Here is a 23,423-nt window from a genome sequence, read left to right on the forward strand (position 1 = left end):
ACTGTACACATACAGAGACATGTGCATACACACACACACACACACACACACACACATACAGAGACATGTGCACACACACAGACGCACTCACAGACACACACACAGACATGCACACAGAGACATGTTCACGCACACATACAGTCACACACACACACACACTCAAAAAACACACCTTCATCTAACACACCTCCTGTGTGTCAGTGGCAGATGTCAGAAGGGGAGATGTGAGAATAGTACAGCAGGGATGGATGGATGGATGCTACTGGAATGAGGGTCACAGCCAGTTCAGTCTGACTGCTGTGGTGTGACTTAGCACATCCAACCTTGCTTAACCTCTAACCAAACACCCCCCTCCCCCCAAACACAACACACACACACACACACACACACACACTACAAACAAACGCACTATTATTATCACTACTTATTATCAGCTCTGTCAGGGCTTTCCTCTGTGATCCTTGAACTGAAGGTTTAAAAGTCAGACCAACTGAATCACTCCCAAGGTCTGGCCCACTCCCCCCACACTCACCACACACGGGACTCCCCAGAATTGGGCTTGTATTCTGCGTTAGTCCAAGCACAACACTTCCTATAAGCCAGCGTTAATACAAAAATAACATGTCTGAGGGCCATGTGACTTATGAATTTACTTCCTCAAGGTTATTTAATGGGAACGACAACACAAATCAAAGGGACAAGGAATCCTTATAACGGCAGACTTGCTAACAGCATCACAAAACCAGACACAATATAGGCACCATATACTGTATATTGTAGGCCAGACACAGTATAGGCACTGTATATTAGGCCAGACACAGTATAGGCACCATACATTGTAGGCCAGACACAGTATATATTGTAGGCCAGACACAGTATAGGCACCATATATTGTAGGCCAGACACAGTAAAGGCACCATATACGTATTGTAGGCCAGACACAGTAAAGGCATCATATATTGTAGGCCAGACACAGTATAGGCACCGTATATTATAGGCCAGACACAGTATAGGCACCATACATTATAGGCCAGACACAGTATATTGTAGGCCAGACACAGTAAAGGCACCATATACGTATTGTAGGCCAGACACAGTATAGGCACCGTATATTATAGGCCAGACACAGTATAGGCACCATATATTTCAGGCCTAGAGCAAGTGGCTAAGACAGTGCAGGTGTGGTTAAGGGTCAGGCATTACTGACTGGAGAATGCTACAAGGTAGCCTCTCTGAAAGAATGGAGGGACTTGCTGACTCTGTAGTAATGACAAGTTACCAGCAACACAAGAGACTGTTCTGCCCCATCTGGCCCTGGCCTGGATAAAGTGCATGAAAAAGTGACACACCTACGAAGCACCAATGCAGCGCTGAAATGACGCTAAAGTGTCGGCCAAAGATGGTGCGCTCCTCTGCTCAGCAATACGCACCATAAATAATCTCTTTCTCTCGCCCTCCTTCTCTTGTTGTGATTGCTGGACTCCCTGCAATGCCAGTCTTCCTCAGAACTTCTACTCCCTTTTTGTGATGCAATTCTTTGCACATATTTCCCACTGAGTCAAGCCTCCTTAGTATTCAAGGCTACCCATGACAGCAATGCGATTTGTCCGTACGGAGGAAACTTGAAAAATGCTTTGTTTCTCCCAAAACTGTTGAGGTCGATGCAAGTATACAGTGCATGAAGACAACACACACACACACACACGCACACACACACACACAAAACATCAAAACTGATACATAAGCAGCAATACCAGGCAGAACAGTTGGATTCGCAACCTCCCTGGAGAGCATCTGAATACGAGACCTCGCAGATGAAACCGTAATGGTGTAAAATTTGGTGGAAAGTGATGCATTTTAGGCTCCATCTGATCAGCCCGGTGGAACCAGCCCCCATCAGCACATCAAACAGCCCAAAATGGCCCATCGAGACCATAGCTGCTCCAGCTTCACAGACACACACACACACACACACACACACACACACACACACTTGCGCTCGACTCATGCCTGCACACCCCAGGACCACCTTAGCATATGTTGGATGCCTGTTGCTTGTATGAGTGTGTGTGTGTGTCACATGAAAGAATGAGAGACTTCTCTTCTTCCCTGAGATGCAAGAGACATCAATCCCTGCAGCTCCCCAACTGAAAAATGCATATGTGTGCACATCCATGTAATTCATCGTATGTGTTTGCGCGCGCGCGTGTGTGCGTGTGTGCGTGTGTGTGTGAACATGTATGTTACTCTTGGGCATGCTTTACCAGTGGTGTATCTAAGAGTGTAAAGTGTGTGTCTCGAGTGTTTGTGGCTGCATGTGTTGTGTTGTGCTGGCGCAGGCATCTATGCTGCTTCATGGAGGCATGTTGTCTTCTTCTGTTCCTACTCCTCATGAGCCTGAGCACTCTAGTCACAAAGTAAGCAGTCGCTCTGGAGAAGAGACACACTGCGCTCAACATACACATCTAACAAAAGCAAAAAAACCAAAAAAACAAGAGACAGAGGGAGAGGGAGAGAGAGAGGGAGAGAGAGAGAGAGAGGGGGAGGGGGGGTACATATTCTACCCCTTTAAAGATTTCCCTTGTCACCCATGTTATAGAGAGCAGTCAAAGCTGGCCCACAAAAATGACATGCAGAAGAAAGAGAATATGATGAATATCCTAACACTGAGCAGTGCAACACACTGACCAGACTTCACTGGCTGGCAGAGCAGCGCGGAAGAGAAGAGAGAGACAGGAGGAGAGAGACCGAGAGACAGAGTAGCACAAGTACACAGAAAAGTAAAAGCAATAAAGTTTGCACATAGTGAAACACCATAAACAACCCGCAACAACGCCTACTCAGACAACACGCGCACACACACACACACACACGCACACGCACACGCACACGCACACGCACACGCACACGCACACGCACACGCACACGCACACACACACACACATGAACGATGCGCAATGACACAACTTCTCTCAATCACAGGATCCGTGACCTACCTTGATAGGGCGTGCTGATACACCAATAGCTCTATATGAGCTGTGCTGCGTGTGCTGAGTGTCAGTGCTCCCTCCAGCTGCTCTGAGCTCTCAGGCTGGGGCAGCTCTCACTCTGAGCTCTCAGGCTGGGGCAGGTCTCACTCTGAGCTCTCAGGCTGGGGCAGGTACTGTGAGCGCTCAGGCTGGGGCAGGTCTCACTCTGGCTGGGAGCATAAACTCAGCCCTCGGGCAGCCAGCATTCCTCTGCCTGCCTACGCACGCCCTTCCAGCACACGCCAGCAATTACTCAACATGCTCCCCACAGCCAGCCTGCTCGCTTTACCTGCCTGCCTGACCCTCCTCCCCATCTAATCCCACTGCTGCTCAGGTGTGTTTTGGGCTTCCTTTTGTTTTGTTTTGTTTTCCTCCTGCTGAATGGCTTTGATTGATTTGGTGCAGGTTTGATTAACATATATGGGTGAGTGTGACCTTGTGATTCTAGTCGGAGTTCTTTATGAAATATACGTGCCCGAGACTGTTATTAAGCTAGCTAAGCTGAGACTTCAATGGATTTCAAAATGACCCTTTTTTAGGTTTTGCATGATTCATGATTGCAAACGGAAGAACTCCCTCGGAGGCCGTTTTGTGGACTTTGAAAAATAACTGGGAGCAGCTCATAGTTGTGGAACTGGGGTAACTCTGTAGTGATGCAATCCTGACTGCACACACACACACACACACACACACCAGCCATCAGAGAGGAAGAGCATATCACCACAGCCACTCAAGAAGAGCAGACTCATTTCCAACTACTGCTCACTTCTTCTGATCTGACACACACACGTACACACACACACCCACACACACCCACACATACTGTACAAAGTGCATGAGAGCTGGCGAGGTGAAGTGCCCGCGGTGGCTCTGACGGTGGCGCTCTGCCCTTACCTCTCTCTCGGCAGCCCTGGCTCCACAGCAGCACAGGGCCCGGGCCATCTCACGCAGCCGTGCCAGCAGCACCCCTCAACGGACACCGCAGCGAGGGGTCACCACGGCCACTCATATCTCAATCTCCTCATCGCGCATTAAAGATCAACGGCAAGACTGCAAAGGAAACTCCTCTCAGTAGGGTAGGGAGGTCAGTGCCCAAATCCAAATCATATTTTTCCCTTAGGGAGACCGACTAGGCTTCCGGCATTGGTAGCGTTAGTCTTGGAGTTAGCCTGCTTGGAGTTAGTCTTCAGGCACCAGAAACCACAGGCTTGGAGTTAGTCTTCAGGCACCAGTAACGATAGGCTTGGAGTTAGTCTTCAGGCACCAGTAACGATATGCTTGGAGTTAGTCTTCAGGCACCAGTAACGATAGGCTTGGAGTTAGTCTTCAGGCACCAGTAACGATAGGCTTGGAGTTAGTCTTCAGGCACCAGTAACGATAGGCTTGGAGTTACTGTAGTCTTCAGGCACCAGTAACGATAGGCTTGCAGTTAGTCTTCAGGCACCAGCAACGATAGGCTTGGAGTTAGTCTTCAGGCACCAGTAACGATAGGCTCGGTGTTACTGTAGTCTTCAGGCACCAGTAACGATAGGTTTGGCGTTACTGTAGTCTTCAGGCACCAGTAACGATTGGCTTGGCGTTAAGTCTTGGTTCTAGAACAAGGTAGTTGTCAAAGGTCTCCCAGCTGAGCATAATCTAGCAATCTCCTGGCGAGGTGGCCAATCCCAGGGCTCTGCTGCTCCGGCTCGCCCCTGCTGGAGTGCGTCCTGATTCTCGCGCTCGATTGGACACGCGCCTGGAGACGGCTGCAGCTCCAAACACGCCGTGTGTGCCAGCGACCTGATCGTGATATCTGGTATGTGCACTGTAACAGTGGGCTGTGTCTTTATACTGTAGCTGGAAGTGTGAGGCAATTGAGGGATGTGTGAGTGTGCAGGCGTGTGAGAAAGAGACAGAAGTGTGTGTGTGTGTGTGTGTGTGTGTGTGTGTGAGTGTGTGAGAGAGAGAGAGTGTGTGTGTGTGTGTGTGTGTGTGTGTGAGTATGTTCATTTTTATTTTTGTTGCACAATGTGCTAGCAGTGGTGGTCAAAGATCAGTGACAGCTCCTGAGATAAGGCGATGTGTTATCGGCCCGCCTCTCCACCCCAGCCACCCACTTCCTCCTCACGGCGGCTCTCCAGTCGCGAATCGCTGCACTGCACGTTCTCCAAAAACGAGAAGAGAGAAGACGCTGGGGCTTTATCAGACTCAAGCGAGTACATGTTTTTGTGTATGCATATTCAATGGTGGCTTTTTTTCCTCCATCCCATCCCTCGCTCTCCTTCTCTCAGCCTGTGTGTGTGTGTGTGTGTGTGTGTGTGTGTGTGTGGTAGAGCAAGCTGACCTGCAGCTGTGCAGATAAAGGTGGAGAGGCTATGTTGACACGCAATCATCTGCAGGCGGGCCACAGATGCAGGGGTCCAGGCAAGGACAGCGCCACCACAACACCTCCCACACACACACACACACACACACACGAAACACACACACACACACACAGACAGAGGACAGCGCCACCACAACACCTCCCAGCTAAGAGCGAGGAAGGCTTACCGGTAAGTGTTTAACTCAACTCAGCAGAGCCATTTCACGCCCACACATATGTGTGTGTGTGCATATCTCTATATATATTATGTGCACATACGGATAACAGCATGCAATAACTTCTGAAAGAACATTGCTCTAAGGCTAAAAACATACTCAAAGGAACAGCCACGAAATGACGAATGACACATGACACACCACACACACACACACACACACACACACACACAAACACACACACACACACACACACACACAAAAACATCCCAAACCTCTTAACCTGAGGCAATACACTGACAGAGACCTCAGTTAGCAATCCACCCGACAGAAAGAAAGAGGGGAGAAAGAGAAGGAGAAAAATAGAATGAGGTTTAAAAGGAACAACTGATAGAATCAAAGTGTGGGGAAAAAGTAGGCAAAGAGAGCGGCAAAAGAGAAGCGACTCTAATCAGCATCAAAAGGCCGCCTCATTTTCTAGCCTTGATGCACGCCACTTACAATCTTTTAAACCTTTTGCAAAAACTCAATGCTGAATAACTGAATACGGAACAACAGATTATTTTTGGTTTTTAATTGGTACTTTCAAATCAGCCGACTTGGAACTCCACTTGCTGAATCATTGTCTAATTAGGAGCGTCCCCTCACAGCGAGAGTGCCATCTCTGAGATCAGGCCGTTTTGAAAATGGCGAAGCAAGAGAGACACTGATACAAAATGCTCGAGTGTTTCACAACAAATCATTAGTCTTTTGTGTCAAAGTGAACCGAAAGCCAGTCTGTTCCCTGCGTGAAGAAACACTCAGTGTTCTCAGTAAAGACATCATAGCACATACAGTACAGTAGCGATACCTCACTGCAAGCCATGCAAGGGGACAACACGAAGGGGTTGCTGTTGAGTTTGGGAAGTTCTGCGATGGACCAATCGTCTCTCTCACTGGTACAGAGACATTACTGCATATTTTTGCTTGTGTGGTTGGAGAAGGTGAATATCTGTATAAATGTGTGTTCTTTTCTTCTATTTCATCTCTTTTAGACGACTTCTGAACATCCCAGATACTCTATAGAAAGCGCTGAGAAATCATTTCTTCATCTCGCACAACTACAGATAGATCTACAGAAGATCTCAAACATCACCATTGGAATCAAGACCAGCACACTGTACTGTACATGTCTTATTTGTCAGCATATTACAGTTAACATCATTCTTGAATTTCCCCTTGGGGATCAATAAAGTATCTATCTATCTATCTATCTATCTATCTATCTATCAGCCTACAATGTTTATGCCTAAGTGACATCAATAGTATAGTCCAGACAGGACTGTGACTGCTGACTGTGACTGCTGTGGCCGGAGAGGATGGCGTGGGAACGCTGTGACCGGTGAGGAAGGCTCTGGAGGGTTGCTGGGGTGCTGTGGGCTGTGTGGGTGGGGTGTGGGTGGGGTGTGGGTGGGGTGGGTGGGGTGTGGGTGGGGTGTGGGCACTCTGGTTACATGGCGCTGCTGTGGCTGATGGTGTGGTGGGTGGTTGTGGCAGCCGGGCAGGACAAACAGACGGGCTGGAAGGCCTCCGTGCCCATGTGCCAACACCTGCTGTTCAGGTCGCTTACAGGCCACAGCAGCTACACCAGCCCGCTGCAAACAACATATTGCACAATAAAGTGTGTGTGTGTGTGTGTGTGTGTGTGTGTGTGTGTGTGTGTGTGTGTGTGTGTGTGTGTGTGTGTGCACTCATTTGTGTATGTGTGTGTATGTGTGTGTTTGTGGGTGTGTGTGTGTGGGTGTAACGTGTTTGTAGATGAGATTATGTGTCATGTAAAGTCCTGTTCCATTTGTACAGTACGTCAGCTTAAGGGCGTCTGATAAGACCACGTAAGTGACCATGCAAAAAAAGTACTCCACACAAATGTCCAGCACCTGCACGGTACCTTAGGTCATCAACTCAACACACAATTCAGGGCTGCAGTCACCTACAGTCAGTCAAGTGGCAAGTAAACATTTATCTGTCACAAGCTTGTACCAGAAAACACTATGCATTCAGCTTGTGATTCAAAAACACTACTTCTGTTAAAAAGCAGATTTGTCCTTGCTGACTATAACCAAATAGAGAAATGGAGCCTTTTTGTTGTTGTGTTCATGAATAGTGTATTAAGCACGTAGAGGCGCTGCGATAAGATCGCAAAATGTATTTGTGTTTCTTGAGAAAAATGACTCCTTGAAGACATCTAATAGTTGCAACAGCTCCGGAGGCTTGACTAGGAAGTGATGCAGGGCGATTCTAAACTTTATCAAATAATTCAATCTGCGCTGACGAGGAACAAAGCAGCGCGGGACGCTCTGTTCTGCGCTAATCTGCTTTCATGGCCCACAGAAAGAGAAGGGTGTGAGCTGAACATTAATGCATATTAAACACACTTTGCTAGTTGCTTGTACATGAAACATGTGCTTCCCATCGGCATCCCCCTCCCCAGACACACCCTCACACACACCCACACACCCACACACACACACACACACACACACACCCGTACACACACAGAGACGCAGAACCACACACACACATACCGACTGAAAAACAATGCACTAGGCAACAGCAGTAAAGCGTCTGGTGTGACCACAACCACATTTCCATGACCACAGAGCTCTTCCTGGTAGTTCCCTCCAATTGCACTGACTGGTGGTGAAGGTCATTCAGTAAGCTGGCCATAACAGCTTCCTGTCACGTACTTCAGGTCCACTCTTCCCACCATCCTGCGAGCACCCAATCCCTCTCCCCACCGGCCACGACACGGTGCTTAAGAGCGGAGCCTCCACAAAATGAAGCAAAACAAAACAATGAAAGGCTGGATTTCCACGCCGGCTCCACTGTGAATACGAGTTACATTAAGCCACTTTTCACAGCAAAAAGATTAGAGCCGGCCCATTCCATTCACCTGTGACCCACTAATACATTTGGATGATAATCTGCAGGTGGAGGTGGTCGCCTCACAACCACTGATATTACTGTGAGTGGGGGGGGGGGGGGGGGGGGGCTGGCATGTGGAGATGAGAGGTGGAGTACAACACAGGAGTTCTTAATTAAATTTCCAATTGAAAAATGCATTACAAAATTGAACTGGACAAATCCCATCTTGAGAAAATTGGAGTGGGATTATCAACGTGTTAGCAGGGGATGACGGGCGGCGCTCAGTGGGCCAGGGCCAGGTAAGGGCCACTCCTGGTGGAGAACAGCCCCTGACGCGTGGCTAAAGCGCGCCGGCTAACGCTACCAGAGGGCACTTGATCGCAGCCGTGCTCTGCTCAATGCCAGGCAGGAAAACATCTCAACAAGAGGCAGCGCGCCAGGGAGCCGCTGCACCCAGGATGTAAAATGGTGGGCTGGGTGAACTGACCCCTTTAACTTTAAATATTTCATATGAATCTGTCGATTATGTATCATCCTTTACACTGTATATCCTTATATACAATATATTATCTTTTCTAGTATTCCGTTTAATATATATATATTTTTTATTCGAATCACAATGTACCATCTAACTGCAATCTTACTATCTAACCCTGTTCCATTTTTCAAATGCCATTTAACACCCTCTGACTCATTTTAATGTCTATGTGTCAATGGCATAGCATGAGTATTTCTAAGACATTAAGGCATGAGGCTTTTTATGACTTGGGCCAGCAGTGTACCACCACGTTCCAAAGCCATTATCTAGCTTTAGTCTTCATCTGAACACAGTCTGCAGCAGCACACACACTTCACCCTCGTTCTTGTCTTGGTGCACAGCGAGTGCAGTATGATTACAGTTGTATTATTGCTTTCCGTTTTTTCACAGGACAGTCTTAAAACCTGCCTAATATTATATTGCAAGAGCCAATTATTCCCCTATACTGTATACTTCTATTACTTTGTCATTAAAAATATGATTTTTGGTATGACACATTCGAAATGTTGAGTCTGGTAAGTGTAATGTGACTTGGGAAGGGATTATTCTGTAATGGGAAGTGTGCGGGGTTACTTGTCAAGGCAGAGTTACTGCCCGGCCTGGGCTCGGGGCTACAGGGAAATGGCATCTCCTGCTGGCAGCTGCACACTCACTTGGCCACAGTCACACAATTTTCAAATCTGTTTTCTTAATCGGCCCTCATCCATCTTCACAAAACGCTCCAAGTGGACTTACAGGTAGATTTTGAATCAAGGAAATATTGCATATTGCATATTCTTTCATACACACACACACACACACACACACACACACACACACACAGACCATTATTTTCATGAACCAGTTAAAATCTCCAGTCATCCAATGCAAAACAGCCAAACAGGAGAATGGTTGTGTGACATATAAGAACCGGAGCGCCGCTCTGTTCTGTGAGCTGATGTTCCGCGCTGCCTCTAGCCTCCGGTAGACCCGAGTCCGTTCCAGCTCTTAGAGACGCTTTCAACCTGACAACCCTCGGAGAGCAGCGAGAGTTCAGCCGCACAGTCAAAAGCCCTGCTGTAGCAGCGTTCAAGTGCGCGCAGGATGTCCAGGAGGCCCCCTGTGCCTGTTTGCTTAAATTTTTCATTGTAAAAAGCCCGCTGTTCTTCTGCAGCAGGCCAACTTAACAAGACTTTCTGCTTAATAATAAAAAAAAATAAAAACGCCCGTCAGGAATAAATAGCTGCGAGATGCGGAGCCTTCCTTCCATGTCCGCACATAAAAACAGAAAGCTGCAGGGAGGCGGAGGTGGTGCTGGGGGAGTTTGTTTTATTTGAGTGCTGTGCTGGTCTGGCAGAGACAGGAGCGCGCCGCCGGCCGTTACTCGGCTGGCTTTGGAGGCGGGCCAGGCTGCACTGCACGGATGTAAAACGGGCCACGCAGAGGGCGGTCATTTTTAACACTTACCACCTCGCCACAAAAAAACCCAAGCCGTTCCACACGACACGTGTATATTAACACAATTCAATTGGCAATTTCCAGCAGTCCCATTTCACAGGGAGGCTATTTTATTGGCTCATAAGTATTGTGTATGCCCTTCACTACAGCATTCAGATAAGAGGCAACGGCTGCGCTCAGCTCTCCACAGCTCACACGAGGTCTGTGTTGCTTTGTGTCTTTGAGTAGACCAGTCGGACTTTGATGAGCGGCTGTGGGTGTGGCAAGCTCATTTAACAAGGGGTAGGGGCTGGCCACATGGGACTTACTGTACATCCTTATAGATGAGTTCCACAGGTGACTTGCTGAAGCTTTTGGTACATCATTTAGCACAAGATCAGATCAGTTTTCAGTTTGTAGGGTTTTAGTCATCAGGAGTTGAATCTATGCAGGCTATGTGAAGCAGACAAGCCAGAGAATCTGTGTTCCTTCGCGGGTGCTCTGCAGTAGATGACTGAGGGGGGACCGGAGGGCCCAGTAGCTACAGAGGTCCTGATCTCAAACATGAAGGTGTGACAAGAGCTCCTGTTGTCATGCAGGGGCAACGACGGCACCAAGACTATCTCTTGTATCAAGTAGCTCTCTTTTGGTGAAAGACTAAAGGCCTTGTACTGATCCTAACAGGCGTTTACTGATCACACATAAACACACACACACATAAGCACATATTGTACATACAGAGAGAGTGAGAGAGAGAGAGGAGAGAGAGAGAGAGACAGTGTAACTGAAGACACGAGGGAGGAAGAGTTGTGCTGATTCAGTTGTTCAGCTGATTGCTTTTTTCTGACTTCCAATCCGGCCAGCGTCTGCTCCTAATCACCATTATCAGCGCTGCGATGTGTGCATGTGTTCCAGCTGGAAACGATAATAGCTACTCAGCGCAAGAAAGAGGATGCAAGAGGAGATCACACTTCTGGTGCTCCGCACAGCACAAAAGGCAATCGCAAATGCATGCCCGACACATCTCAACTGCTAATAGATCAATCAGAGGCCTGCCTGACTGCCATACAAACTCTATGGACCTTCTGGCTGGAGTAATTAGAAGAGAATTACATAGGAAAACAAACCCTTAATAATCACCAGCCTCGATCATCCATTCAATGAGAGGAAGAGACAAATGGGCCGAGAGAGAGGCGGTGTGGCATACCAAAAGGACAGGAGTAGAGGAGAAGAGATATGGGGGAGAAGCACACAGGAAACTTGCCTGAATTAATAAGCAACAAACGATGAGCCTTATCAGAGGAGCAGGACGGGGCAGGACAGAGAATCAGCAGGCCTCCTCGTGGGACACCACACACACACACACACACACACACACACACACACACACGCCAGGTGGGTGCCATCCATCAGTACAGTCATTCTCGATGACTTTGTGAAATTAAACGAGCACGGATGCTTGTAATTCATGGTGGTGGCGGGACATGCGAGGGGACCGCTGGGGTGAGGCATGTGGTCACATGATCTCTGCATTCACCTAGCCATCTCTCTCTCCCTCCCTCTCCCTCCCTCCCTCCCTCCATCCCTCTCTCCCTGCCTGCCTCCTTCCTCTGGCTAGTGCGAGTCACGTCTGCAGGGCTCTGATGATGCTACTGCTACTGCACTCCACTAGCGAACGCCAAGGTCAGTGATTTCGCTACATCTGCCACAGAGATTTGTCTGCGAGATGCCCTGGATGATGAAAGCGCGCCGATAAATAAATAATTTACACGCAACGAGCGAGCGAGCGAACGGGCGGCTCTGCTTCTACTTGGGCTGGAGAGATGTGAGTGGGCTATGACAAGCTGCCATGCATGCTTCAGATTAGCTGGAGACACTGTATCAGATGTGTGTGTGTGTGTGTGTGTGGCTGGAGACACTGTATCAGATCCCCATCTGCTTTATTTACAGCCCTCGATGATGCTCAGCGCTCGGCCATATTTTATGATCCCGGCCCTGTCAGCATTTGTCAGCATCCATATAGAGTTTTATGGCCGTGAGTTTGCTCTAGCCCACGTCCTTGGTGCGCTGTAGCCTCTTGCACTTCTATTAATGGCCTGCCATTCTATTGTAGCGTGCCCGTTTTAGGATGGGGGAGTTATTTTAAGGCACGGAGTGGCATGCGGGCACTAGGCGTCCCGGTCTCGCTGGGGAATGCCATCATTGCCAGCATGTGGCTCGCTAAACGCCAGCATCTTTTGGCAGCCCTCCCTGGTCCTTTCCTGTCGCAAACCCAACCTCTCTCGCAGGAGAGAAGCCAATTTTTAGGAATACCCTTTCTTGTCAAACCCTCCTGGTACCCCCTAAATAGAAAGTGCCTTTTTTTCCTTCTCCTCTCTCTCTCTCCCTCTCTTTTTCGAAGTACTGTAGCTCAGAGAGAAATTCTAGCATCTAATAGAAAAAAAAAAATCTTCAAAAAAGTGGCGATGACAGACGGCGTGCAAAGCAGGTCGTCACAGAGAGGGATGATGAGGGGAGGAGGGGAGGAGGGGAGGAGGGGAGGAGGGGACGCCAACGTGTGCTTTTCAGGGGTTGACAGGGGCCTTGTTATCAGAGCTGGCACCTGCACAAGGGCCAGGAGCCACAAGGAATGGGAACGGGCAAGAAAGCATGCTTGCGTGTGTGTATCTGTGCATGTGTGTGTGTGTGTGTGTGTCTGTGTCTGTGTGTGGTAGTGTGGTGGGGGAGGAGTACTCAGCCAGAGCATAGCAGAGATTCCAGTAATTGGTTCCATTGACCCTTCTTTCCCTGCACCCCTACCCCACCCCACCCCACCCCTCAGACTAAACCCTTCTGTTTTCACTCCCTTTACTGTCCCCCACTTATCTCTGACAGCCTGGCAATGAGGCGGCCGATGGAAGCAAAGGCCTGCCGGAGAGATAGCAGCAGCAGCAGCAGCAGCGCGCGCTAACCTTGGCCGACGGAGATTCCGTAACACGGCCCCGCAGGTGACTAACTGAGCGAGCTGGTATTTGAATGGAGGCCACTTAGCATTTCACTGAGGAAGAAAGCGGGCGCGGATAAGAGGGGGTGCGTGGCGGAGACGAGCGAGCGAACGAGAGGGTATAAAAGATGTCATAAAAGAGAATGGAGGCCAGCCTTTATTGGCAGTCAGTTTAATTAACCATGTTAATGAACAATTACGGCAAATTATTCTATTCCTCCCATTAGAATAGAAAATGAAAGACATTTTACTGTGCCACGGATAAGGGTGGGGTAGGTAGGCACAGACGGCAGGGCCCTGGCACCCCACCATTCCACCTGTGTTAAACAGCGCTGAGGATATAACGGGCAGGTTACAGAGATGCTGAGGGCCCCGCTACCCTCCAGCGCTCCTGAGGAGAACACAAGACATCTGGAGCGAAAGACACAGGCCTTCCCCTGGGGGATTCCCCCCCTCAGAGTGGAACATGCCGGCAGGGCTAAGAAGCTTGACTGGCACCCCATCAGATTGTCACAGGGCTCCAGAGTGGAACGACTTTAGAGCCCTATTGTGAGGATCTAAAACGTGTGCTTTAAGCACTATTTAGGTGTCCCAAGTCCACTTTTGATAGTTAGATAGATAGCAGAATACTGTAAATGATGAGATGGCAGGTGCATGCTACTTACATTTCTTAATGTGTTTTAATGTTGTATCTTGTGTTTTGGGCATTACAGTACATGCAATCCCATCCTGTCCCCTTTATATTAAGAGGCACAAGTGATTTTCACCATGGTCTACTGCCATTATGATGACAAGTGAGCGCATCTCCTCATAAGGGATCTGCTCGCACACAACCTATAAAACAGCAGAATTACTGTACACCAAATGACGTTCCAAGCATCAGATGGGAACCTTTCAATGTCACTGCACACTGATGGGAGTTCACTCACTCCCTTTGCCACATATGTAAGCGGAAATCAAAAGGGTGCTACTTGGTTTCTTCCACAAAGTGTTTCTCCTGAATGGCACTTAAACAGTGTTATGTTTGGCAAACATTCAAGCTGTTACTAAATTGATTTAGTAAGGCTATATGCTATTTGTTTTCTGTCCAATGAAACAGAAGTCCACAACTTGTTGCTTTCTTGGCCATGTTACATACAGTATATCCAGAAGCCTCTCTCTCTGTTAGCTTGATCATCTAAGGCATCATTAAGATGCTCAGTTGCCCAACACTGAGACAACACTTTCACTGTCCATTCCAAAATGACAGTATCTAGTAGCATTACCCATGGAAACTGGACATTAAGCTGTCAAATGGATTTACACCTGACCTTTCCACTGCTCAGGGACACAACCTGACTGCCAAATAAAAACCTGTCAATTCAGGCATTGACTCTGGCCCAAAATCTGTGCTTTATTTTGAAATGAATCCCAGAAGCAGTTAAGTATTGATCTCCAAGCTGTTTTAGAGTCCCCAATAAAACGTTGTATGCAACTGTGTTGCTTAAACCCACTTCTTAAGTGTGCAGCTATGGAGGACTCTATGATTCGTCTGCGTAAGCACAGCCTATATTGCTTGTTTGATAATCTAAGAAGTTCAAGCTGACATGCCAGTATGGGTTTTGATTTGTTAGATTAAAAGGTGTGAACGCATTCATGTAAACACAAAACACATCCACACCAGAATCCACTCACATACACAGTGCGTTGCCACTCATACCTTGTCAATAATTCCTGATGTCATACTGCCATATCTCCTGTCTGACAGCCATTCAGCCATGGAAAACAGCTCTGGAAAACCAGCGGAAAGCTCTGGAAAGCGCTGAGTCAGTCTCTTTTGCACATCATGGTTATTGACAGAGCGGATTAGCATGAGGGGGATTCTCAATACATCAGCAGTATAACTGGAGAGATGGGTCCCTGTGGAGCATTCCCGTGTGTGTGTGTAGGGGTGAATCGGTGTGTGTGTGTGTGTGTGTGTGTGTGTGTGTGTGTGTGTGTGTGTGTGTGTGTGTGTGTGTGTGTGTGTGTGTGTGTGTGTGTGTGTGTGTGTGTGTGTGTGTGTGTGTATTTTCATCCATTTGTGTGTGCGTGTGTGTGAATGTGTGTGTGTGTGTGTGTGTGTGTGTGTGTGTGTGTGAGTGAGTGTGTGTGTATTTTCATCCATTTGTGTGTGTGTGTGTGTGTGTGTGTGCGTGTGTGTGAATGTGTGTGTGTGTGTGTGTGTGTGTGTGTGAGTGTGTGTGTATTTTCATCCATTTGTGTGTGTGTGTGTTTGTGTGAGTTTGTGTATTTCTGTGTGGGAGAGTGAGGTGGGAGTCGTCTCAGGAAGGGACAATAATTGCTCTGGAAAGGCATGCAGGAAGGTGAAGAAGGGCTGTGAAATACAAGCTGCTCTAGGTGGCTTTTCTGGCCAGGTTGAATCTCAACATTTATACCGCTCCTCTCCAATCCCCCTGGCAATTTTACAGTAAAAAAGAGACATGTTGTGAATCTGGGATCCAATTTAGAATGTCACCGTTGCACCAAACGGATTGAAGGCTGTTTTCACCCACCATACACCGTACCCATGGTACCCACCATACAGTATGCAGCATTACAGTAGGAGTTCCCCTCACACCATGATGAAGAAAGACTTGTACATGCTTTTGTGTCAAGATCCATAGTGTATCCAAATCACTTTATTCCTACACCCTCTATCTTCTCTCTCTCTCTCTCTCCCTCTCCCTCTCTCTCTCACACACACACACACACCGTAACACAGCAGATTGCACGTCCGCTGATTACTCCAGGTATTAGGTGCTGTGAGTGAGCGGCAGCGGTGACAGGTTTAGGAGAACAGAGGGCGATGTGACGTCTCCCATGCAGCTCTGAGCACAAAGGGAGACGGAGGAGAGGTGATCAAAGCCACCGTCAGGCTGCAGCCCTCCGTCAGCAGCGGGGGGGTGAGAGGAAGGAGAAGGAGAACTGGTGGAGAGAGGGACAGGCTTGACGAGGAGTGGGTGGGGGGGGATTGGGGGGGTGATCATGTGTGTCTCATGCATCTCCCTATGTGTTTGTGCATTTGTGCATGTTTTGCGTGAGTGTGTATGTACGTGTGTGTACGTGTGTGTACGTGTGTGTGTGTGTGAACATGTATGTGTGTCTGTGTGCATGTGTGTGTTGTGCTGATTGCAATCATCCCTCTCTGGACCCCAAGCATCCTCTCCATCCACCCCACTGTGTGTCTCTGGCGTCAGAAGGGATGCGTGTGAACGCGTTCTGCTCCTCTGGCCATTACCGCACACGCGAGTGGCCGCTCCTTCAGTCGCGCCGGCCATCAGCGGCCGATTGGACCAGACGCCGCTAATGGCGCCTCCTTACTCCACTAAAGCGCTCTCGAGCACAGAGATGATGAGGTGCTTGAAATGGGACACACTATCAGACGCACACAGGCACACACAAAGCCCCAGAACATGAAACAAACAGCAGTCCGTTACAAAATGGTCAGTGAGCTATGGCAGTGCGTATATCCAGCACATACTGTATGTGCATGCGTGTGAGTGTGTGTGTGTGTGTGTGTGTGTGTGTGTGTTTGATAGGGCACGCAGCTGCTTTCCATTTGATGATCATGTGGCAGCATTAGTTCAGCTCCCCCCCTTCACAGCCTCATCTTCATACAGTAAGTGGGAAGTGCGGGCCATATGAGGCGGACTAAGACGAATGTAAACTCTTATCAGTGCAGCCCATGCCTTCCCGTGGCTCTCTCTCTCCACGCCAGCCCTCTCCTCCTCACGTCTACTGTACAGTACTGTATGTCCCCACTCTACTGAGGCGCTGAGGAGGAAGGGCAGTGCAGTGCATCGGCGGGTCCCTCTCCGCTCCTCTTCACAGTTGAATATGCCTACAGTTCGTGATGAGCTTGAGGTCCCGCAATACTCAGGAGCGCTTCAGCGGTTGGGCTTCTCCCGTGTCGTTTGCGGCATGCCGTCCTCGTTTGGCTAATTCCCACTCCCATTAAGAACGCTGGTTGGCGGTGTGTGCAGCAGGCATGTGGGAAGAGACCTTTCTCATTAACGCGCACCTGCACTTCTTCCACTACAGTCACGTGCGCGCTCGTGGAGTCGGTCACGTGCACGCTTACAGAACCGGTCGGCGCCGGGCTAATTACGCTCAGCGAGCGCTCGGCGTACGGAGAGCTCGGCGGTGTCTCTCCAGAGGGGCCCAGGCATCAGCTCCCATCAACAGGTGATTCATTACATTTAAATGTTTCATGTTTGGTGCTGAGGAGCTCTCTGGCGCTCAATGGTTTTATATTGCTTGTTAATACGGCTGTTGACATGGGAGTTTTCATTGCGGGCGTTTGCTGCAGGAGCTTAATTGATTCCGAGGCGGTGGATCCTCGGCAGCCGCGCGCCTGTGTGCAGCCGTGAGCCTCCAGGCCGCCCCGTAAAGCATACATCAGAGCGGCGCCCCCCGGAGGCACGCGGCAGCCTCAGCCGGCCCAGCCCCCGAAGCCTTAAACACCGCCAGTGAGAAAAGCAATCCGGCAACCGGCGCGGCGCGGCGCAATCCCCTTTGATCCCACCGTTAAGTCACCGGAGATCAGGAGGAATCTCCAGGATGGAGTCGGCGTGGGACAGACAAACACGCATAAGTTTCTGCAGCGCATGGATAGTTGAGGGCGGGGGGGGGGGGGGGCTCTTCCTCCCGTTACCATGGAGATGACGACCCCTCCCGACGGCACCAGCTCAAGTCCACTCGGAGAGAGCGAGCCGTGTCCCCCCTGCTTTACCTCCGCCCTCTCCATCCATCTCTCCGTTTTTTCGGGCGCTCTGGCATGCGCTGCTCACATATTCATGCGGCTCGGCAGGGGCCGCCGCTGCATACGGAATGGGACGGCTCCGGGCGAAAGGGAAATCATCTCGGAATGAAACGCTCCCTTTGGAATGTAAAAAAATCGGATCAGCATGCAAAAAACACAATCCTGCCTTTTTCCACATGCCGCTCTCTCTCCGCCTCCCTCTTTCCTCCTTCTAACACTTCACCAGAAACCTATCGCCTAAAAATGAGATATTAACAACAGTGAAAGAGAGAGAGAAAGAAAGACAGAGAGAGAGAGCGAGCGCTTATTTCCCCTTCTGAAAGGTGCTGAGGCAGGAGAGGCTTTGCCCACTGACTGGTTCAGTGTGCCATTCAAAAAGGCAGTGCTGTCCTGGGGCCAAGGGGCTGTGACTGTTCCGCTCCGACAGCCCAACCAACAGCATTTGATTTCCAAAACAACGGCCTTTATATCACACAAACCACAGCGCAGCCACTCAACCACAAACAAACACAAATGAGAGCACACAAACATCAATGTGTACGCGGGCAGCAGACATGAACAGGCACACGCATAAAAATACAGACACACACACAATACAGACAGGGAAAAGGGCAGCGACATACACAGACATTTGCACACACAAATAAACACACACACACACACACACAAACAGGCACTCATCAGAAAAATGAAGATATGCACACATACAAACGTCTGGAGGAAGGCAGAGACACACACAAATAAACACACACACACACACACACACACACACACACACACACACACACACACACACACACACACACACACACACACACACACACACACACACAAACACACACAAACACACACACACACAAAGTTATTCACCAACATACCTAAAAACACAAACAAAAATGCAAGCATTCCCTAACCCAGCCACTGCCAGACATTAAAGCCTGTTCATTTCCTTTGCTCATTCCTAGAAGGGGCCCTCAATCACAGGCAGGTGGCTGGGTTTGTCCACTGCAGCAGCTGGAGTGGCTGGACTGTGGCACGGTCAGAAACATACAGCATAACAAGCTCCCCCCAACACTTCACATGGCCAGCAGGAGTGAGGGGGGAAAGCTCATCACAATGCTCACACCAGCAGCGACTCACACTCAAGAAGATGGAGCGAACTGACAGGATTGGTGTGAACAGTCAGAGAGAGAGAGAGAGAGAGAGAGAGAGAGAGAGAGAGAGAGAGAGAGAGAGGGAGGAGAGAATGAAACATGAACTGGAGATGGAGAGATGGTTTGGCACTCCCCTCCTCCTAAATGATACAGAGGCAATGAGGCCTCAGGCCTCCATGAGCCACTTCCATGTGCTCCAGCAGCAGGGGGTCCACTAGGGCCGGGCCAAGAGCACAGCGGGACCACCACCACCAGGGCCACCATCCAGCCCTTCTGCACCGCCACCACACACACCACTACCACCACCACACACACCACTACCACCACCACACACACCACTACCACCACCACATACTCCACTATGACCAGGGCCACCATCCAGCCCTTCTGCACCGCCACCACACACACCACTACCACCACCACACACACCACTACCACCACCACCATCCAGCCCTTCTGCACCGCCACAGCCACCACACACACCACCACCACCACCACAATCCAGCCCTTCTGCACCGCCACACACACCACTACCACCACCACCACCATCCTGCCCTTCTCCTCCGCCACCACCACACACACCACAGCCACAGCCCAGTCAGCCATAGACAAGAGAGGGAGAGAGGGGGGGAGAGAGATGGAGAAGAGGGAGAGGGGGGGAGAGAGATGGAGAAGAGGGAGAGAGGGGGAGAGAGATGGAGAAGAGGGAGAGAGGGGGAGAGAGATGGAGAAGAGGAGGAGAAGAGGGAGAGAGGGGGAGAGAGATGGAGAAGAGGGAGAGAGATGGAGAGAGATGGAGAAGAGGGAGAGAGGGGGAGAGAGATGGAGAAGAGGGAGAGAGGGGGAGAGAGATGGAGAAGAGGAGGAGGGAAGGAGGAGCCAGGAGGAGCAGGTGGGAGCATCAAAAACGGCCCGCATGGCCAAGACCAAAATCAGGAAGGAGAGAGAGAGAGAGAGAGAGAGAGAGAGAGAGAGAGAGAGAGAGAGAGAGAGAGAGAGAGAGCTGAGGGAAAGTTACAGCACAAAGACGATGTGAAGGAGAGCGCTAGGATAGAAGGAGATCACTGAGGAGGAGAGGATAGGATAGGAGGAGATCACTGAGGAGGAGAGGATAGGATAGGAGGATATTCACTGAGGAGGAGAGGATAGGATAGGAGGAGATGAGGAGGAGTGGATAGGACAGGAGGAGATCACTGAGGAGGAGAGGATAGGAGGAGAAGAGGAGGAGTGGATAGGACAGGAGGAGATCACTGAGGAGGAGAGGATAGGAGGAGATCACTGAGGAGAAGAGGATAGGACAGGAGGAGACTACTGAGGAGGAGAGGATAGGATAGGAGGAGATCACTGAGGAGGAGAGGATAGGACAGGAGGAGATCACTGAGGAGGAGAGGATAGGATAGGAGGAGATCACTGAGGAGGAGAGGATAGGACAGGAGGAGACTACTGAGGAGGAGAGGATAGGATAGGAGGAGATCACTGAGGAGGAGAGGATAGGACAGGAGGAGATCACTGAGGAGGAGAGGATAGGATAGGAGGAGATCACTGAGGAGGAGAGGATAGGACAGGAGGAGATCACTGAGGAGGAGAGGATAGGACAGGAGGAGACTACTGAGGAGAGGAACTGGTGAAAAGGACAGGTGGGGGAGTGCTAATGAGGCTGGCGATTTATACGGCTGCACGGCCCATAAAGCACCCGCCCTGGAGAGAGAGAAGAAGAAGAAGAAGAAGAAGAAAAAGAAGAAGAGGAGGAGGAGGAGGAGACAGCTGATGGATGGTCTCCAAAGTGTCTTCACTCATGTCTCAACAGCAGATCTGTACACAAGCTGCCTCTTCTGCCTGCTTGCTGCTTTTGTTCCTTATTTGGGAGGGAAGATGAAGGACTCTTCAGGCAGCTATTGGGAAGTAATTAGCTGTTCTGTTTCCACATGGCGTTTCTACACAGCTTCGACAGACTCTCCATTGCTTAAACACAACACCTTCTAAAGTGTCAGCAAAGTAATGGCTTTGTCTGTTTGAATGTTACTGAGGGAAATTGCATGTCGTCTGATAATTACTGGTTTATAATTCCTTTCTGTACCTTCAACATGACCAATTATACACATTATCCATCAGTGAGACACATAGTTACCCAAAGCATTTACATCCCCTACCAACTAAACTGTAAAATTACAGAATAAATACAGCAAAAAAAGTAAATGTATGTACCTGACTAAGTGTTCTCCTAAGAATATTAAATGTTCTCTTAACACTTTGCTTTTCACTACGCTGTAAAATTACAGAATAAATACAGCAAAAAAAGTAAATGTATGTACCTGACTAAGTGTTCTCCTAAGAATATTAAGTGTTCTCTTAACACTTTGCTTTTCTCCCTTTCTCAGGCACTCTTTAGTTTAAGTGGTCTTAGTCAATGCAACATCATGCCTGAAAAGGTGTCACTTATCACATTCATTCCTGAATTTCTAGCGGTTTCCCTCGGCTCTTCCCACGTACTGTACTGTACTGTACGGCGGCGTTGTCCCTGACTGCGCTGTGCTGCGGCAGGTGGGACTGCAGAGGCTGTGCGTGAGCGCTACTGTGACGTGACTGCAGTGCGGTGAGGAGACGCAGGAGACGCAGGAGACGCGGCCGCACTCTTCCCGCGGATTGCGCCATTAATCCGGCCCTCGCCTGGATCGTTAGGGCTGTTAATGCGGCCCGTGTTGAGCCATTAGGCGCCGACTCCTCCAGGTCACGTTTGAGAGGAGCCGTGAGTGAGTGCCTCGGCGCGCGGCCCATTGCAGGGGCTAAACCGCCCCCCCCCCACCCCCCCCAGCAGTGCGGCTGTACTTCCTTACCTGCCTCTGTCGCCACCAGTGAGCCGGAACACTCAACACTTGTGTGGAGGGGAGGACAACCCACCCACTCGCTCTGCATACAGATAAACACAACCGATTGTGCAACACTGCAGCTACTGTAGAGCTAAAGTCGTGGCTGTGCTGTCCACATCTGGATATTGGCCCCCTCGACAGATCCCAGGGCTCATATAGCACAACTGGGTACATGGATGTCTGAGGAATTCATCACCTTTATCTATACATGAATCACAAAACCTCACACCCTCAGAAAAACAAGCAAGCAAACCAGTCCTTCTTACAGAACACAACTCATTTACCAATACTGTAGCTGTTCTTCTTCTAGGGTATTTGCTACTGAATGCAATTCTCTGACACAAACTTCAGTACAATCCAATTCTGGCATGCGGAGATCCATCTCACCAAGTTCCTGACGCCTGTGTCACATTTGAATTTTCCACACACCATTCAAAAGAAATCTTCACTGCAGAAGCCCTCACAGCCTCATTCTGACACTGGGCCCAAGCGATAGGTTTGTAATGCTACAACCACAAACAGCGCATATGACACACCACGCCGCGCTGCCATGATGCCTTAGTGGTGTTTGGATGTGTATGGAACTAACGCTGAATAATTATTCCAACTGGACGGAGAGCCAGTGCATGCCGTCACCCTTGTGCCAGGACTACAAGCTCACATTAGATTCCGCATGACCGTACCAAATGCCACCAAGTTTGGGATCTGAGTTAATATGGCAGAATGGTCCGCGGAAGGGCATTGCTGTTGGGTGATTAGTGCCATCCACAAAGGTGTAGAAGGCAGGAGTGGGTCTTGCAGCGAGAGCAGGACGTAGCACTTCCATGATGCAGGGTTCTTAAGTGGAAAAATTGTCTGCAGTGGCGGGTGCTGTGGAGGCATGGGGAACTCAGGCATGTAACACAAGTGCTGACGTTAATACAGAATGTCTCCCTCCTTTGGAATATCAAAGGAATATTGAACCAGAGCTCAGAAAATCACTAACTCACTGCATGGGAGCAGTATTACATTCTGTACATACAGTACATACCCACTTTAAGTTTCAGCAGATGGGTCAAAGACATGACGTTTTCATGATGTTCAGATTTCTGTGTCCGAGTCCATTCAATTAATTCAATCAAAAATAAATATGGGGGCTTGTTGTCGAAGACCTTTCAAATAAACAAAGTTCACTGATTTAATAGCTCATAAATTTTATGGAAAATGTAAAAAAAATATCTGAAATGTCA

At 49.3% G+C, this 23,423-nt stretch overlaps 1 protein-coding gene across 6 annotated transcripts in view; it reads right to left on the minus strand.

Moving 5' to 3' along the window:
• The window catches only part of inpp4b (inositol polyphosphate-4-phosphatase type II B), a 273,163-nt gene that overhangs the window by 113,630 nt on the left and 136,110 nt on the right, over positions 1-23,423 (minus strand). Inside the window, exon 1 of one of the 6 annotated variants that reach the window (XM_062523261.1) lies at positions 3,924-4,828. The exons of the other annotated variants lie outside the window; for them this stretch is intronic. Coding sequence (XP_062379245.1) covers positions 3,924-3,971 — 48 coding nt within the window. The 5' untranslated portion in view covers positions 3,972-4,828. Of the gene's footprint in view, positions 1-3,923; positions 4,829-23,423 lie in introns of those variants that run through there. 6 annotated transcript variants of the gene reach the window in all.

The sequence above is a fragment of the Sardina pilchardus genome, chromosome 2 (assembly GCF_963854185.1).
Source record: "Sardina pilchardus chromosome 2, fSarPil1.1, whole genome shotgun sequence".
Lineage (NCBI taxonomy): Eukaryota > Metazoa > Chordata > Actinopteri > Clupeiformes > Clupeidae > Sardina > Sardina pilchardus.